This window comes from Calonectris borealis, chromosome 14 (assembly GCF_964195595.1).
Source record: "Calonectris borealis chromosome 14, bCalBor7.hap1.2, whole genome shotgun sequence".
NCBI classification, from domain to species: Eukaryota; Metazoa; Chordata; class Aves; order Procellariiformes; family Procellariidae; genus Calonectris; species Calonectris borealis.
In genome coordinates this window covers 8068020-8087937 of record NC_134325.1, presented here as the reverse complement: position 1 = coordinate 8087937, position 19918 = coordinate 8068020, and the positions used below count along the sequence as shown (strand labels likewise).

General features: G+C 43.6%; 1 protein-coding gene across 1 annotated transcript in view; it reads left to right on the top strand.

The window, feature by feature from the left end:
• Positions 1-19918, top strand: part of LMO1 (LIM domain only 1) — a 62190-nt gene that overhangs the window by 33432 nt on the left and 8840 nt on the right. The window contains exon 2 of the mRNA XM_075162777.1: positions 11546-11759. Coding sequence (XP_075018878.1) covers positions 11546-11759 — 214 coding nt within the window. The remainder of the gene's footprint in view (positions 1-11545; positions 11760-19918) is intronic.

Genomic DNA, 19918 nt, shown 5'->3' with positions numbered 1-19918 from the left:
GAAGATGGGGCACCTCGGCTATAGGAGAAGTGCCTTGGATCCCAAACGTCGTGGTAACTTCTGGCCTCGGTGAAAATCTCTTCCCAACAGCATCTGTAGTGGTTTTTGTTTGCAGTTTTACAGATGTTTTCTTAGGCAGTTTATTGCTTTTTAGGACTGTTGTCTGCCTAATTTTCTAGCTATGACCCAGCCTTTGTGGCAAAGGTTAGTTGTGTCTTTTTCTTAGATAAGAATGAGTTTCATTCAAGCTTAGAAAATTAGCCTTGAAAATACTCAGTCAGTGCAGATTCCTTCTGGAGAGTGCATTTAAAAGTTTGAATCCAAAATTGATTTGGAAGTACTCTAATCTAAAATAACCCTGATGTTAGCATTGTTGTCTGCAACTCCTGCTAGCCCTGGCGTTCCGGTTCAGCGCATTGGCACACAGTTCCCTGATGCTGTGAAATTGAGACGCATCTGGAGATACAGACTTTTCTAAAAAGGATTGCAGGGCACTTAAGACTCCTTATTTCATTAGTTCAGTGAAGGAGTTCTTTTCAGCACTCAGGAATCTCATGATGAGGTGGACGAAAAGTGAGTAAATCAAGCGGTAGAGACTCCCATGGAAGGGGAGCAGAGGAAAAGCTGCTCAGTAAGTTTTTTGGCCCGGAAGTGTACATTTTTGGAGCTGAAGGTTAGTGGTTTAGAATTTCTTTTTAGTCTGAGGTTTCAGGCAAAGCATTAGTAGATACATACCCAGACTTCAGGAGGTACATTTCAGGAGGCTTTCAGTTCTTCACACTGGGCTAGGTCATATGATTTTTTTTTTTTTCTCATTGTTTTTAACCAAGTGTAACCATCGGCATCTTCACGTATGTTGGTGAGAATTAAATGGAGCATAAATAACTGAATTGAAGAGCAAGCTTCCACTTTAAGGGGATCGGTTGCTGCACAAAGCAGTGGTAAAGATCAGAGGAGCAGGATGCATTGAGGAAAAGAGTAAAGTGTGAGTACCATCCAAAGTGCAGGCAGCAGGTCATAAATTCTTGTAGTGGTGGTGGTCTGAAATCTAAGGAATAGGACTAGAGAGCTACTGTGGGTTAATGAAAACGGCTCCCTTAGGATCAGCTCGAATTCAACTCGGTGGTCAACCGTAAGAAGAGGAATGTCTTGTGCAATTCCAGCTTGGCATCCATATTCTGAATATTGCAATGCTCCTGAATGCTTAATAGAGTAGAATATGCTCTGCTGCGGTGTATTTCCTATGACTTCTAAGATGCTTTAATGCAAACTAAATGTTATGTTAACTTGCCCCAAACTGTTAGTGCTCACTTTAATCTGGAATATATGGTGTATTGCAGCAGAGTTTTCAAAGCCTTTCTGGGGCATTTCACAAAAAAGAAACAAAAGAAGAAAAAAAGTCTTGCAATTTTACTTGGATCTTTCCTGTTGTCCAGGGTAATAGTGCTCAAATCCTGTTTCTGTACGTCACCTCAAAGGAACTCATTACAGAATGAGTATACAACAGCTAATGCCAAGAAACCACTTTTAATTCTTATCAGCATAATTTCTTGTAAAGAAGGGTAGCATTAATGGCCAGCTGTGGCTTGTGAGCCCTGACTTAATCATTTGTGAATAACAAAAATTAGTTTGAGGCATATAGTTACTAGCCAACCGCAACTGTAACAAATGTTTAATGAACAGTGTTGCACTGGGGCCTGCATACCTTTCCCTGTGAATGAAAGGGGAAATGGCCAAGGGCAGGACTTTCTCTGTCCTAATTGTAGTAGCGAAATGGGGTAGAGTAAAATCTCTGTGGAAGCGAACGGTGGCTAAGTAAGGTTTAAGCTAGACCTCGGTAAACAGAGAACAAAAGCAATGAAAGCATTTAGCCTCTGCTTCCTCTGTCTTCTCTATCTTTGTGGTGTTAAGGTAACAACAACTTTAGTTGATGTTATTTGCAAGGTACAGCAAGTTCCTTCTGAAACTTCCCCCTGCCCTTTTTCTAGTCTTGAAATATTAAACTGCCTTTGCCAGAGCAGTCGAGTGAGAAGGGCACTGTGCTCTGTTGGGGTCAGCGGTGGGATGGGAAGGATCGTTCCGATTGTTGGTGGGCTATACTTCGTATAAACATCTAGGGTCTTTGTTAAACTGCACGCAAGGCCAGGATATCCAGGGACCTCCTGTAGTCTGAGATCTGCGTTACAGAAGTCATGGGCTTTTGTCTGGTCATCCTCAGCTAGGAGCTGTAACTGAGCAAAATGCACTCTTGTCCTCTTTCTGGCTCCTGCTAGAAAGGGCAAGCCAGTGCTGGCTTACAATCCTGCCCGGACTCTCCTCTGCCTCCCAGCCACCTCCAGTGGGCAGACGAGTTTGGAAGGGAGCAAGGCAAAACCTTCAGGAGCTGGTAGTTGGACATTCAAGGTAATTTCAGGCCCCTGAAGTTTGGCTAGGCATTCCTGTGTTGACTGCAGGTGTGGTCCAGGTAAATCCAATAAAGTTGCACTAGATGTGAACCATTTTTGGCACCTCTTCTGAGACTTGTTCCTGTACAGCTGAAGCTTACCAAAGCAACTCCACAAATTCCATGGCTTTCTTACGTTGCCAGACTTTCAGGAGGTTGTATTGTGTCATTCAAACTTCAGGGCGTGCAAAAGGTTAGGGTATTGTTTATATCCAAAATGATACAAATTCTGCTTCCTAAATCAGTAATTATTTATTCGTTACTTGCGCAGTGATCACCAATGCAAAACTGAGATTGAGAGTCTCCTACCTGCCCCAACCCAGAGACTTAACAGACAAACTTGGAACTGTGACCACCTCGGTCCCTCTCCTATACGAGAGGAAAAACATACCCCTTTGAAATATTGGGGTGGAGGGTGGGGAGCTGGGATGCTCTCTTAACCTTGTTTTTTCTTCGCTACTTTCATGAGACAAAATTCCAGTCTGTTTTATTTTTTAAATCAGCAAACTGATTATATATTGTGAAAGATCAGTGTTTTCATGGGTGAGTAGTAATTACTGAGTAATGGCTTAAAACATTTCCTGAAGGAACATAAAGCTGTTTTTAAAAGTCAAGAGTACATTAAAAGGATTACCATGTAGATTTGATTTTTAGATAACACTAAAATGGATCCCAAATGGACTTATGAAAAGGGATGCTATCTCTTTAATGGAAAGTGCATGGTCTGACAGCTCAGCATGCAAATGGTCCTGCAAAGGACTGTCTGCTGTGTTTTTTGCTTTCAACAAGAAGAGAAGGAAATAGCTCTCCTTGCCCTTCTCCTTTCAAGTTTTAATAGCAGATGGGTTGGTCTGGTTTTGCTAGGAAAGGGAGAAGAGGCTAGGTTTGGGGAATAACTGCATCTTTCTGAATCACCAGGGAGGTGTATCTCACAACTTCTAGAAGGTCAGCAGCAATTGTATCTCTTACATGGATTGCATTGAGTAGATAGACGACTCCTGCATTCTCTATAGGTGAATCTTTACTCGTCTCTTGGAAATGAAGAAAATATGCAAATAAATTATAGTCCTTGTATATTTATTGTACTAATCTTGTGCAGGGCATGAGTGTCAATGCTTGGCTTTGCAGTAGGTTTGGACAGGGGCAGGAGGGGCTGTTATTTTCATACCACAATAACTTGCAATCACTATAGCGTTTGCTATTTCAGAGTTGCCAGCACAACTTTCTGGTGATTGATGGTGTAAAATATGCTTTTGGCCTGCATAGGATTTCTTCTAGAAACATTTAAAAGAGCATATTCATGTTTCATTAAATACAGAGCACCAGGATTCCAAATTCTTTTGTGGTATTGCACAAATTATTATAGGCTCCAAAAGTCTTGAGAAATTTCTATAAGCCTGTGAAAGCTTTAGATTGGATAGTCATCATTGCCTGCATTAAGGCCTGTGACAGATTGCTTCATCAGTGTACACAGAGCAGAACATCAAATGGCCATTTGGCAGTGGGCACTGAAATTCTATTAAGGTTGCCGAAAGCTTAGGTTGACATTGTATGTGTCTGCAAAGAGGCAGAAGAAAAGATGATGATGATGATGATCGTGCAATGATATAGTTCTATTCTCCTTAAAATATTCACATATATAGTGTACCAAATCTGTCAGGGTGATGTTAATGTTTCACTGCTAAACCTGAGCTCTGCTGCATTGCACAGCTTTGCATATGTCTTGAAACCTCAGTAGTACTCCATTAAACGGTGCATTTTAACTGGAAGATGAGAATTGTGTAGTATTACACATGTGCCTGTAAATAATTGACTTAAGTTTTTACTTCTCACGGTCTTTGGGATTTTTATCTTGATACAGGGTTTTTCTATTTGATTTTCTTTCCTTTTTGGAAACTCCCTGTATTTAACATTGGTACATAGGTTATTCTTAAATGAGCTGAAAAGTGAGGGCTGAGTTCACCTTTGTGATCATCTGACACAGAGACTCCTCTTCCATTGGTTTGCTTTGACACCCAAACCCCCCTAATAGAAAACTCTGGAGCTTAGTGTCTTTTCAGTGATCACCTGCAAGTCGGTGGAATATTGAGGAATATGGGAAGAATTCCAGCTAGTCATCCCTAATAATAATTTTCTCATCTGTGATGTTCTTATACTGCTGGAAAGGTGGTTTGAGGGTAGTCTCTCCATTGCCAGACTTTCTTCTACTACTGACACTGAAGGAGGAAACTAGCCACCTAAATCAGGACCTTTGCCAGACTCTAGGACACTAAATTGTGACTAATCAAGAAAATTTGATCAGAATGTTCTCAGGCTAGGTTGAAGATGGAAGAAATCTGCATGTCTTTTTACTGTTCCCAGGGCTTCAAACAGTAAGAATGGATTTTACTGAAACACTACATGTGCTAAGAATAAGCTTTGGACATATGCCAATTATGAAAAATTAAAGCTCAAACAAGCATATTTTATGAGCACAGGAAAAATGTTGCTTACTGGAATGATTTATAGAAACTGTTTTGCAGCAACAATTACTATGTTTTGCGTTCAGTCCTGCTGCCATGTGTTCCTTTATAGCTACAGGTTGTCCTCTGGCAAGAGCAACTCCATAGTAGAGAGAGTCTTAAAGCAGGTACTGGAAGTCTCAAAACTTTTGGGGAAAATGAAAATCTAGATTCTAAACCTAAACCTTGTGTCCTGAATCAAGACCTACCTTGGTACAGATTCAAACGATGTGAATTACTATTTTGGATATCTTGGTCTATCTGAGCAAATGGCTTGAAAACAGGGTCTCTGCATGGGAGATTGGAAGGGGGGTTAAGCCACTCATGAAGCTTTGGGTCACTTTTAGGCAGCTGAAACTCCCAGGGGACACTAGACTCTAATATATGTTTCTCTAAAGCTTGTTCTGAACTGTATGGCCAAAAAAATTGCTGTGTTATTGGGAGGAGGACTATAGCATAGTTAAAATAGAAGTACTGATCAAAATGTTGTTTCTCTTATTAACTGCCCTCTCCAACTACTTTTTTGCCATGCTTGGGAAATTTGTTCAGTAATGATTCAGAAGAAAGAATACCACAAATGAATTGCTAAAGCCACTGTAAAAATCATGTGCTGTATACTGCAGCATGAAACTGGAAATGAAAAAAGATTGTGGTTACTCATTGAATAATTTTGATGAATGGTCTAAGGCTTGTTCATAAGCATTTAGTTGCAAGTACTCGGTGTTCCAAATGTAACGTTTTAATTGGATATACAGATGACATGATGAGTTTCACCTTGCTGGCCATAATTCTTTAAATGAAATTCTTGGTGAGGATGCCCGAGACAGTGTACTCTCAGTTCAGTGCAAGTGCATGGTTTAACTTGTTTCGCAGGGTGTAATATTCATAGAAGGTGAGTAATACAATACTGGGAACACAAAGTGAGTTTCTTTTTAAGGGAATGAAAATCACTGCATCTTTTTGGCAATGACTGTCTGCATTTACTTAAATGGGTGATGCGGGGCTCTAATGCTTTTAAATGATATCAGATCCTCTGATAAAAGACATAAGACTGCGGCTTATTTATTGTGATGAGACAGAAGTTAATAAGATTACTCCTACTCTTCAGTTACTTTTTCATCTTTTGCAGCCAAATGCTGGGGTTTTTTGTTAGCAGGCAAAAGGAGGTCAGCTCATTTAAAGAGTGTTGATGCTAGAAATAAACATTTTTTCCCTCAAGTAGAACTCTGAAACCTAGGCTCAATTTTTCAACTGCCAAAACTCCAGTCTTTAAACCAGAATTGCTTTTAGCACTGGAATGCTGCATCCCTGTAATAATCACTTACTTAAATCACAAAAAAAATTAAAAAAAAAAAAAGAAAAAAGAAGTGTACCATAGACCTGTAATAATTGTGGTCTTTGGCAGAGGGGTTGTTCAGAACTGTGGTAACTGTATCTGAAAGGCACTGCTCAAGCAAGAATTTGTGGTGGAGAATAAAAGCATAATTCCAGTACTATGTTGTGCAAGGTGCTGTGCAACTGTATAGCAAGCACTGCGCCGGAGTGGTTGTCGCAAACCTTTCTGGGAGTGGATATATTTTGTGTGTGTGTGTGTAGTTATCTGCTTTGTTGTTGAGCAAGCTTTTGTGGTAAAAGTAGCTAATCTGAGGGAAAGTGTTTTTTTCAAACAAACAAACAAACAAAAACCCCAAACAAACAAACACACACACACACACCCCCCACACCCCCAAAAACTTGCAGAGGGAAAGAGTTAAAGCCATCTGCCTGAAAGCATTGTGTAAAACACACACACAATGTTGGGGAAATAAGCCAATTATGTGTGCTTCACAGGAGGTGGGGGACTGACCTTTGTGTATAATTAGTTCTTTTATTTAAAGCAAAGATTTTGAATAGAATAACTAATTAGCTGTCATAAATGGCAAATTGAAGATTTTGGCCAGATTCCTTGGGGAGTGTGGGAGGACGTCCCTCCTCCCACCCCGTGCTGTACGCTCTCGCTCTCCTCATTAGGGTTGTTTTTAGTTCTCTGCAGTGGTAATGAGGAGTGCCGTGGCGGCACTTCTTGGAGCCCCCTCTAACAAGGCACGAAGTGCAGGTGGAGGAGAACCGCCCTCAGCTCCTGCCGCTTGCACTTGGCACATGTGGGTGTAGCAGAGGGGGAGGCTGAGGGGGGCTGCGGGCAGTCGGAGGGGGTCTGAAAAGTCCTGGTGATATCACCTGTGTTCGATGCTCTGGACTTGATGGTATAAAATACAGGCAAGCTGCAAAGCCTTGAGGCATATATCATTAGCCAGCAGTCCCGCATTACTCTTTCAGACCAATTAACCTTTAGAGTTGCATTAAAGAAATTAGGTGGTGAACTTCCATGCTTTCAGAGGGGACCAGTAGCTCTCTTGCAGACCAGAGCACTGTGGAGCCATACGCCATAGGACCATTGCAGATAACTGTTATTTAAAAGGTCTACCATTTATAAAAAGTTCCCAGGCTTTCTTGGAAACGAGGCTTTATGAACAGTGCCCTTAGAGGAACTGCAGCTGATTGCCATGTGAATAGAAATATCAGTAAAATGGCTTAGAAAAATTTAGAGGTGTACTTAATGGACACTTGTGTTATAAAGCCAGCTGAATAATTTTACAGAAAGACCCCGACTGAGAAGATACGGGCTGATTAGAGCTAGTTTGTCCAACTGTGAATAGAGGTAAAGTTTAGATTACTCACTACAACAACATCCTCTTTAGACACAGCCATAAATTTCAGTATGTCCAGAGGTGGTGTCTATAATTTTTTAATGTGCATTGGAGCTCCGAGCACTCAGAACAGGTTTTGTTTTGTATTTACCAGCAGCAAGTCTATTAAGTTGTAAAGGGCAAAGAAGGGAGTGTAGGTAGCCAAAAATAGAAAGGCTTCATCTACCGTTTCTAAGAAAAGAATGCGATGGATGGCTAGCAACAGGAAAGGAGAGAGTAACTTGATGGTACTTTCAGAATTTGGTCATCAGTCAGCATTCCCTTTGTGATCATGTATTTAAACTGGTGAGTGTCCAGCTGTTAATTTTTTTACCTCTGCAAAACGACTTCTCATTTTCTAATCCTGGCCTGCAGAGCACACACGGAATTTGTCAAGGGTGAGCTCTTTGTTTCTTGACAGCCCTGGTTAGACACCACGTGCCCCTGATCAAATTGGACTAGGTATCTTGGCATTTTTTGGTAAGTACTGCGGAAAAATCTGCTTAGAGAAACGAAGCAGCATTGCAGTCTTGCAGTGGGGAAATTTCCAGAAGGAAAGAGCAGCTCTCCAGGTGGTTTCTGCCTGCAAAGCCCAGGGAGGCAGGAGGAGGAAAGTGGGGTTTGGTGTTGGCTGTGTCCTCTCTCTCAAACCTCTGACCATGAAAGGGGTTAAGCTTCTGAGATGCTGCTCTCTCGTTGCTTGGAAATGACATGGCAAGCATGTGAGGAACCCTTGCTGATAAAGTTTGGCGGTTTTTGAGATTTTGTTTCACGCCTTGCCTGCTGTGTCAACTCACCAGCTAATTGCAGCTGCAACTTTCTGTAGTGGTGTGTGTGCTCCGTGCAGACTGGTTGGTTGGGATGTCGGAGGGAAGCCTCACAGACCAAAATGTAATTTCAAAACACTGAACCTGACCAGCAGAGGCTGACCTTGCTCGTTATTATCTGAGTGGGAATAGCAGCTTTGAACATCATATGATCTCTGAAATGGTACCTTTTTTCATTAGAAAGCCCCCTGCTGAACACTGACCAAATACGTAGCTTTTTTCCTTGCTTAAGGTACTGTTTAAAAATATATATATCTGTTCCTTTGCTAGTTATTAGAAGAAAATCAAAGTGTTACATTCCCCTTATTCGCAGAAGCCTCTCCTAAGACAATGGTGTGCTTGCAATAGCGGGGAGCTGAGATGGTGGCAGGGAGTGAGGGCTGCCAGGGCCACAGGTGGAACAAGAACCGCCACCGCAGCCAGCCCACAGCCGTCCGGGCCTGCTTGCCACCTCAGGAGACCCTCCTAACCTGCCAACCCACCCTTACCCATCAAACCAGCCTCTGCTAGTGCTCCAGCCAGAGTTTTGTCCCTGCACAGCTGCCCTGGCGCTTGACCTTGCTGCTGTCACAGTGGACCCGTCGCTCTGGCTGAGGAGAGGCGTAACTCCGAAAGGGCACTGGTTTCAAAAGCACTCGAGGGCCTTGGGAAGTCCCGTCTGGCTGAAGACCTTGTATTTCTGAATCGCAGAGATGATCTCAAACCCCACCCGTGCAGCAGTTCTCTTGGGAGGGCGTTTAAGGGGCTCTGGTTATCTAGAATCTGCATTCTGAAATCTGCAGCACCTCCAGACGCAGGATCCTCAAGTTACCTAGATGAACCTTGCAAAAGAATTGTATGATGACCCTCCCTTGTCAGAAACCCTCTTCTGCCTCTAAGGGTACGCAGCTCACATTTAGAGAGCCTGTTTGGGGGGTGGGTAATGACTCACTGGTGTCTAGGGCTCCTATCTTAAAATATAGTTCGCACGTCTAGGTCTTAGTTTTCATAGATGCGAACTATTTTCTTTCATCACTGGTACTGATCTTATACAGTTTGCAAATGCAAATTCATGTATGCGCCCTCCTCTGCCTCGGAATAAGGCCGTCTCTTCTCACCATGTGCTGTTTTCCTTGCGTGGAATTGGAGAGAGCATGGGATGAAGGCTTTAAGTTTTCTTAAAAAGAAATTACTCGAAAAGTGAAGCTTCTCTTTGCTCCTGAAATGTACTCTGCCAAAAAAAAGTGCTGTGTCCAGAACCACGGGGCCACTTCCCTCGTCCACCAGGAGACAGGACTTCTGCAGTTTGACCTCCGGCACCCGCAGTATATTACACTTTTGACACTTCCCTGTCTTTTGCCTCTTCCCAAACGTCCGGGTGTTTCTCTGTGGCTGTGTACGTAGAATTTCTCTCAGGAGCCTTACGGGTTGCTTACGTGGCAGGCAAACACAGATTTAAGTTTTCACTTAATTATTGCATATTTGTCACTGGCATCAAAAGTTGGCTTGTATCGACTTTGCAAGCGGATTTCGAGTGTGCCGCAGCAAAGAGCAGGAGGGCTCTTTAAGCCTTGAGAGTTTTTGAATGTTACTTGACCTGTCTCCGTGCTGCTGAGACCACTTTGATAACAAATGGATCAATACCTTGCTGTTTGTGTAGAGGTGTCTTAAGTGCTATTGCCGTCTGCTTGCAGCTCTGACAAAGCAATTATTACCGAAGGAGTGGTGGGTTTTACATGTGCTGTGCATTAGCCACTGCCAGGTCACCCTGGCTTTTAAGGAAAGCAGCAAATGTCACTTATTACAGTGGCACTGACTTGGTCCTCTCCGGTTAAGGGACTGTTAATAATTCCATTATCAAGCTGCTACTTTCTGGAACATCCGGCGCTTCCTACAGAAATGGTGGCTTAACTTTGTGTAAGAGTATATAACCAGTGACACCCCTGCTACTGTAGCTGGAGTCTCCCCTCTCATCTTCTCTGCATTGGTTAAGTGATTGGCACTAGTAAAAATAAAAATCAGTAACAAAGTAAAATCAAGGCTCTGGAGAAAATGGGATTCTGGTGTCTCCGTGAGTTCGTTTCTTCCTTCATCATCTCCTGTCCCCTTCCTCCCCCACAGTATAATCCTTGTTTATTTTTCCACCTTGCCTGCTGATTCCATAAAATCCTCCCCGTCCTCCCTCTCAAACTGAGAAGGGCGACAGGTCTCACACCCGTCAGTGCTCACCATGGGAGGCACTATCGCTTGGAGGAGAGGAAGAAGCTGGAGACAGCAGTGTGAGGAAGGTGGCCGCAGCAAGTCTCCACCAGCCTAGTGACTCGAATGTCCTGTCACCACCTCATACCCAGCTAGCTCACGCTTGCTTGGCAGTCCCAGCAGGGATTTTCAGGGAGGAGAAAGCTGGGTTTTTATTACCTTCTCCAGCAGAACAAGAGGAGAAGGAAAGCTCTGCTTCGCTTAAGGAGCGTGGCTTCACTAGTGGTAGAGGGGCATGGTTGGGTTATTCTCAGCAGTCCTCGAGGGCTTTTGAATAACATTTATTTTAGTTGTTAGCTTTCACTGAGGCCTCTGTGACCAGTGGCGTTCACAAAAGAGGAACAACAGTGGCATACCACATCTTTTTATACCCACTCCTCTCTTTTCCCCATCAAGCTTGATCCAGCCAAGATGCTGGACTGGGGGTACATACAGTGGTGGCCCTTCTGATCTTCATAATTGCCTGTAGCAGGTAATTAACAACACAAGGGTACTGGTAATGAGGGAAAAAGCAAATGTTGACATTGCAGCCAGTTTATCCTGCTGCAAGATGTTAATTAAAAAAAAGTCTGGTGCTTTGTGTCAGCCCTACCCTCAGGAAAAAAGGGCTGTGTTCCTGCAAGTGTCACACCCCCACTTACCCTATGACAGCAAATGAGGTTTCAGTTCCTTTGACCATCAGCTTCTTGCAATATGAACTCCTTGTAACGAAACCAGCAGCAGTATTTGCTCACAGTGCTACCCTGAATGCAGGAAACCTATTCAGGCTGTCTGATACCTTCTAAAGGAAATGCTTTGTTTGCGTTGCAGGTGTGCCGATGTTATCTGTACAACCCAAAGGGAAGCAGAAGGGCTGCGCTGGCTGCAACCGGAAGATCAAGGACCGGTACCTGCTGAAGGCTCTGGATAAGTATTGGCATGAAGACTGTCTAAAGTGTGCCTGCTGTGACTGTCGTCTTGGAGAGGTTGGATCAACTCTTTACACAAAAGCAAATCTCATTCTTTGCCGCAGAGATTACCTGAGGTAAATAGAGGAACGTACTGTGGGCTCTTCCCAAAGCCTCTCAGTGTGCGACCAGCTGTTTGTCTTTCTAAACCTCTGCTATGAAAACATGTACTTGTGCATGGTTAGCCCTGCCCAGAAGAGGTTGGAGCTTCTTCCTCTGTCTAAGCATGGCTTTTTGTTTGCACTGTTGTAGTCAGGGACTTGGCATCCTATTTTTAGGGCAAGGTGGAAGGAGGAGGGCGTGACTTAACTCTTTATTATTATGAACCAACAAGAACAAAGAGTGCTTGCTGAGAAAATCAGGAAAAGACTGTTAATTCTTCTTGCGTATCTTTGATGTTATACTCCTGCATATTGACTGAGATCTGACCAAACCTTTACCTTTTCTTTTTCAGTGATAGCTTTTAGATAGACTTCTGGTGCTTATATTGAGTAAGGTTCCTTCTGAGGGGCTCTTGTCTCTTCCTTAAGTAAACAGAGCAAAACACTCCAAAATTACAGATCAGCTTCAAAAAATTTTTCTTCATGAGGAAGTCTGCAGAGACCATCACTAACTCTGAGTTAGAACTACCCTGTCAGTGTGTGTTTGCAATACATAACAAGACATGGGATTTTTTGCCTCGTGTGTATAGGGGTTTTGTAAAAAATAATTTATATAAACACAAATTAATTTTAATAAGGCAGCAGGCCTAATGCAAACATTCTTATGAGGGTCACACTGCAAAACACTCCAAGTTTTGCTTTGTTTTCCCTTTGGAAGAATGTACTTCATCTCCAGCTAATGTGTGTGTGTCTTCTTTTTTTTTCCTAAAGCACTGATAGCATTTCCTATGCAATCTCAACCAGCAAACACATCTGAAGCAAAACAAAAACAACACGCTCTTTTAAGATAGGGAGGTAAAATGCCATCTAATCTTGTGGTGTCCAGAGGCTGGCTACTTTAGTCTCAATGATCAGACGCTTCACATGTTTCAATGTAAAACATTCCTGCAAATATATTTTCTTAGCAAACTTGAACAAACAAGTTTCTCCTTCTAAAGATGAGAGCTTAAGCACTGAGCCAAGTAGAAGAAATAAGTCTGTTAGCTGCCGTATGGGAGCTGCCACCTTGCCTTTCAGCCACGCAGTGCACAAGAGCATCCTGCCCACATGAGGATTTTTGCTCCTGCTTGAGCTGAAACTCTCCAGGGCACGCATGAAATGTCTCAGCTGAAATTCTGCCACTCAGGCAGCAGTCGCGGGTCCATACAGGGTTAGGTGGGATGCGTCCCCAAAACATAAGTGAGGAGGAGCTTGGGTAAAGGTGGAACACATCTGAAGGGGAAAAGACAGGATAAACAGCCTTTGCAAAGGTGGAAAGCGTGCGATGAGGAAAGAGTTAATGATCTTCACTATCATGAAATAATTTTTGTACCTTGTCTTAAGTCTGAGTATTTACTAATGCCACAGGTCACTGGCTCTGGAAGTATCCTTAACCCTGTCTCTGCTAAGCTGAAGAAACTGAGCTTCAGATGCTTCTTTAACACACAGATTTCTAACCCCAAATTAGCATTTTGGTTCTTCACTGACCCTCCTTCAGTTCAGCTGTACTCTTTCTGTGTTGTGGACATAATTCTGATGTGTCAGTGAAGAATATAACAGCTCTTGATCTTCCTTTGTCAAGGATTGCATCATTTCTTTTCATCATAGTATCACAACTGGGTCGTGCTAGGTGCTAATCACAAGGACCCCCAAAACCTTTCAGGAGAGCTTCTTCCAAGAATAGTCTTCCTTCCAGAAAGCATAGGCTGCATTAGTTTCTGGAGTGTTTCTTTATACTTGGTTGTATTAAAACCCATATCTTGTTTGCACCCAGCTTGCCGATCCAGGTCTCTACATCAGTCATCTCCTCTTCATTATTTATCACTTCTCTAGGCTTTGTCATTTGTGCACTTGATAAACAGTGGGGAGGGAGTGTGTGTGTGTGTTCGGTTTGGTTTTTTTTAATCTGACCTGAAAGATAGATATTTAGTGTTATTCTACATGTTGCAGGACCCTACTGGAAATACTTAGCTGGGCAGTGATTCCCATTTACATTTACTTTTTGAGACCTACAAGCTAGCCCATGTTTTGCCCATCTAATGAGCACCGTATTGATTTTGGTTTGTTCTAGTTTCATAACAAAAATAACATGCAGCATCAAATCAGACACATTAAAGTGCCAAAGGAGGTAGCGGTATCGATGCTGCTTAGAAGAACCTTTTTATCACTGCAGTTGTAGAGCATTTCTTTCTTTCCTTGGTTTATCCTGAGAATGCTCTTTTGAGGTAGAAAAGCTTAATCTGTGATCTTCTCACTGGCCCCAGATGACACGACTTTCTGGGGCACACCAGAGGTCTGTGCTAGAGATGGGAAAGAAGCCAGGAGTTGCAGACCCCGGGAACAGGCCACATCCCGTCTTTGGGAAGAGAGGGCAATTTGTGACATGAAACATGGAAGGCAACAGTTGGGGCTAGCGTTCGACCATGTCCACACAGCTTCTGTCACAGCAGCAGTTAAGCGTAGTCTTTGAAGCAAACTTGTTCTGTGCCTGAAAGGGGTCTCGTAGCCCCTCTACCTCCATTTGTTGGGTTAGAATAATCCCTGGTCCACCAAGGGGGAGTCTGTTGCTATTTGTGCGGCATGGTTAAATAGTGGAGAGAAGGCTTATGTGGCCCCAGACGTTCTCCGCACTAAAGAAATTGTAGATATTGTGAGTAAAAATGGGGGGCATCTGCCCGTATTGCAGTAGGGTACCAAACACTTCAACTGGCTGCATGGTCTCCTCTAGTCTCTGGCTAATCTTAACCTCCTCGGATGATGGCTATGTGTACATACATTATGCTACTAGCTAATTTCGGGGGGGCTGGGGGGGGGAAATATTTTTCCCTTATCTGAATTTAGTCTGTTACAGCAGCTTTGACCACTAGAAATATTTCTTACTTGTTTTTTATTAGGAAGAACAATATAATTGTCATATCCCAGCAAATTTAGCCAGCTTAACAACTGTGATGTTTTGTGTTCTTGCTAATAAGTAAATTTAGGTTTATACTACTTTTTGGGGGGGTTCTGCTGCATTCCTAGGTTCTGTTCTCCTGATGCTAAGGAACCATTTCAGGGTCCTAGGATAGGAATAAGGGCATTGCTATGCAGTCTCGTATTTTATGGAAGTTTACAGCAATTTTTTTTTACTTTAGAACACCTTCTGTTGCTTTCTATACATAATATTTCTTTCTCTCTCAATTTTAACTATTAGTTCTATTAACAGAAGGAAGGAACTAAAGTTGCCATCACCATCTTCTCTACTGTCTGTTCACTCCTGCTAATTTGAATTTTTCTTCTTGGAGAATTATCCATTCCCATCATTATATAATTCCTTCCCTTTAATAGTTCTAGAGCCTCTATCCACATCTTTTTTTCCTTGTTCAACAACTCACGGTATTTATTTACTAGTCAAATTTTAGCAGAATTCATTCATAAAAATAAGTTTTCATACTTCACACTGTACTCGCACCAAAAAGGGAGTACTTTATCTGGAGGACAGTCAAAGGAATTTATTGTTGGCCAGTTCCTCTATATGCCTTTGAATAAGAACTGGGTGAATATTGCACTGATATTTAGTAGGTCAACCATCATGTGAAAAATTAAAAGCTAGACTGATTTTGCACCCATAAATGTAAATATATGTTTCTTTTATATCTGAAGTCCGAAAGGAATATTGCTGTGTAATGACCAGGAGAAAAAAAATTGGTGTTTCATAATCTCTTTCTAGACCAAAGTTTCTTTGAATTTGCCTGTGAGCCGAGTGTGTAGTTTGGGAATACGTGCTTCATTACGCGGTGAGACGTGTTTCCCCTCCCCTTGCGCCCTCTCCGTCTGGGAGCATGCAGCAGGCTTGTTCCTGCCCGGGGCCGCAAAGACCCAGCCATTACCACCCAGCGTCAGGCTCCCGCTTGCCTCATCGCTGTGGAGGCAGCAATGTATAGGTGCTTACCTACAGACAGGAAGGACTCCTGGAATATTTTGGGCAGCTTAGAAATTAGGCGATTCGCAGGTCTGGGCCCCTGCTTGCACCACCTCCTGCAGGCAGATGTCGGGCCGAGAGCCCCGGCGCCGCCGCCGTCGGCGAAGAGCGGCTCTGCCGTACTGGAGCAGCTGCGGCCGCTGCAGGGATCAGGGACAGGGATGAATTTCTGGATTTTTGCCATCGGCGTGGGGCAGAGCCCTGGGACAGGAGCACGGCTGGCTCCCACCCCGCTGTGTCGGCGTCGCTTTGGAGCCGGCTTTGTCCGAGGTGTTGGCAGCGCGGTGGGCTGCTGGCCGCGTGCGCTGGTCCTCGGTGGAATTTTAGAAGAAATCTTTCAAATGTATTTCAGGAGCTGCTAGCAGACCATAGCCTGATCATTTGTTTCAAAAGATAAACTGTCGTCATTGCTTGTGAAGGAACATTTGTTAACCTTCACATTTCATAAAACACTTTCTTGCTCATTTTTTAATCATGAAAGATGAAATTGGATCTCGAGTTGTTATCCTTGCGGTATCACCTCAGTCTCCAGCTGTGTCTAGATGTATCTTTCGATACATTTTGTCTGAGCAAATAGATTTACCATTTGTTTCATAATCACAGTTCCAGCATTCCTACCTCTAATTATTTTTGATAAGCAAATGCTATTGAAGAAACTGCTTCTGGGACAGAGAAGCTTAGCATGCAGCTCGGATGGCTCCTCGCAGCCCCCACGCAGCAATGTGTGTTTGTTCCTAGCGTAATTAAACATTCACCAAGCTCCGGTTCACAGGCACGGTTTGGGTCTTGCATCAGGATTTCCCGGGAGGAACTGACAACTTAAATTTCACTGTGAAGTGCTGATGAAGAATGTGATTTTTCCTTTTTACTCGGCATGGTGCCCTCACACGAGCAAAGGCGAGTCAGGCTCGCTTTTACAGGAGCAGAACTGTTGCTTCTGCGTGTTTGTTATGCTGGTGTTGGGAAAGTTTTTCATCATTTAAACTGATTAGGGCCTTAATTAGACTCCAAAGAAAGCTCAAAACCTGCATTAAAAAATGATGGCGAATCGGGAAGAGAAGAAGGGCTTTCTGGGAAGCCCTGATGCTGCTCTCCGTTGATTTCATGGAAATTCTTTTCACCCGACTTCCCACGTGTTTTGATCAGCACCGCAACCTCAGCACGGCGTCGGTGCCGCAACCTCAGCACGGCGTCGGTGCCGCAACCCATGCGTGGCGGCGGTGCCTCTGGCGGGCAGAGCAGCCCTGTGCCCCCGTCTGAGGGACGGCGACGTCCTGGCAGGACTGCCACCCCCTGCCACTGGTGCCCCTCAGCACTGTTTGTATCATGGCAGCTTGAACTCCACCCTGGGCAGCTCCTAGTCCAAACGAGTCCACTGCTCGGTACTGGGGTTTCCAGTTGTTGGATACTGGTTTTTGCTCTGCTCCGAATGCCCCAGCAGGTTCATTCTGTTAGTGAATCGCTTTGAGAGCTCTTTAGACGAAGTGTTCTATATCTGGCAAACGTGCAGGGTTTAATTTTGCTGTGGGATATGAAAAGCGATCTTGCACAAACACAGGCGCCCTGCTCTCTGGCGCCGGAGGACGCAGGCAAATACCCTCCTTCTGGTGGGCTTCCCCAGGTCGGTAGTGAAGGCCCTAAGCCAAACAATTAAACCACGGTTGGACGTGCACAAGTCTTCAGGAACCGAGAAGTGCATGCCGAAACTGCAGAATTTAAGTTAATCTACCAGAGGCATCACTAATACTCTGCATGTAGCTTCAGCCTGCAGAACCTGCAACACCTTTGAAGCAGCAAGGAGAGTCTTTGGGATTTTTTTTCCACCAGAGGAGCGTAGTGCTCATGCATGCACCGAGAGCACGCCCGGCCTGCTTTTCAAGGGACACGTTCAGCGTGGGGAGGGGAGGTATAAATGCAGTGTGGCTGAACAAATGGTATCTGCTCAGAGCCTAAACATGTTGCAAAATTGAAGTGCTGTTCTTGCATCGCGACAGGGAGCGTCTTGCTTGCTATGTAGGATGCCCTCACTTCTATGCTTGGTATCTATACAGATTAAGGAGGATTAATTAAGCTCAAAATACAGTGTGTCTTGGCAACATTTTTGTGCTTTGTGATATTAAAGCACAGATTTTTTTTCTCCGTAGTAGCTGGTCCAGGGGTTTCTCACAGCCCATGCTTTTCAGGATAAACAAGCAATGCTTGATTTGTTTGCTTGCTTTTTTTCCCTTTTTTTTTTTCCCCCTTCTCTACACCTCCCAGTCAGGAGGAAAGCTTATGGGGAGTAACTCTTCCAGGCTGTGGTATACTAGCATGCCTCTAGCACTTTCAACCTTGCAGTTTTCTGACTGCTGTTTTTGAGCTCCCCTAAGAGGACATTGTTGCATGTGTGTTCAACAGGGCCAGAGATAACCAAGGTGGGTTTTAAGGTCGGCGGCTTCAGTTTTACCGTAAGGAAGGCTGGGGCAGGGGAGGAGGACTTGGACTTCTCCTACCTGCTAAGAGTCCCAACTGTAATATCTGTAAATATCTACTGAAAATATGGAGGGAGAGACCAAAGGAGTAAAAATAAGTGAACATTCAGATGGATTCTTCAACTGAAAACAGATGCCTTTCAGCAACCTTGCAGTTCATGCCCAGTAATCTCTGAACTAGTGCGATCACCCGACCAGAGGTCTTTTTTGTACCGCGCTGGTTCAGCTCCTCCCGCTATGCTATCCGTGAATGCCAAACCCTTTGGCACGCAAGTTGTAAATTCTTTGGGATTGAACTTGAAGGCTTCATGAGAGGACAGTTTGACCAACTTCATTAGTATCAAACTGCATTTCCTTTTCTTCAGCTGACATGACTTCCCACTGCAGCACTGACAACGGTGTCCTGGAAAGGAGGGTGCACCAGTTAATATCTATTTACCATGCTGAAATGCCTATTGGTAAGGGTTTCTCTGAATATTACAGGAAGGCTGATTACAGTGAAGTTGGGAACCTCGAGTCTGAAGTTGCTTTTAAGCTTATTCTTTTTATCTTTTTAAGTGATGTTCAGGCTTTCCCTGCGATTATTGGTGTATTCAGTACTTTGGTCAAATCAGACTTGTAGCTCAGCATATTTCTAGTATCCACAGATGGGAAAAATACTGATTGCAAGCTGTTAAGAGCCGTCCTCACTGGAAGACTAGTTGTTGGTTTGTTTCAAGTGGTAGGGGGAAAAGCTTTTCTTTTCATGATGATGAGTTTCAGGTGCGTAAAGCAAGTCTTGTTCTACAGCAGGTCCTGATGGAGCTAGGAAATAAATGGCAGCAGGCATATAGGGAAGGTGTATGGGAAAACCTATTTCACCTGCCAGCTGGACAGAATATGAGCATGGGGTTCAGTAGCTCTTCAAAAACTTATCTAGATAATCTGGATATACAAATACACAGAGAAATATGTAGCTGTACACAATATCTACAAATGTAGATATTTATCTGTAGGTAAGAGTTTAGTCCTCTTTCAACTCATAATTCTTACCTTTCAGTGTTGAGAAAGCCTCTTGTTCTGAGGAATTATCAGTCTCAACTCAGCTGTTTAATTTTGAACTTGTCTTGTTCTTGTGTTGTTTAAAAAAAATCCGATCGACAGTCCCAACCTATCCTTTTTGTACCACTCATTATTTATATGTGCCTGCCCTGGTTCCTCTCTTTTTGTTTCCTGTGAAATCAACAGCTCCAAAATTTTCACTCTTTCTGTGGAGGGAAGATTTTTTCCCTCTTCCTCGATTGCAAGCTGCTAGCTAGTCAGACACCAGGCTAGAGAGAGGAGAAGAAATGGGGACTTTCGTCTTGTAGGCAATGACGGAAACAGATTGTTGTTTCTAGTAGTGACAGAAATAGGCAAGAAGGCTCTCAGTTTAGCCACCCTGCTCATTTTGGTCAGAGAAGAAAAAATCTTTAAAAGGTGCTCAACTTAATGTGTGTTCATATGAGAAGTTTCTTCCTGTTTTCCCTACAGTAAGGACCCTAAGGACCCTTTACCATTCTTTCCCCCCCCCCCCCCCCCCCCCCCCCCCCAAACCTACAGGGTGCTCTTGACTTTACTACAGTTTGAATTAACTTTGGGTGTGTTCACGGAACTGGTGAGGTCTGGATCATCGTGCAGAAGAC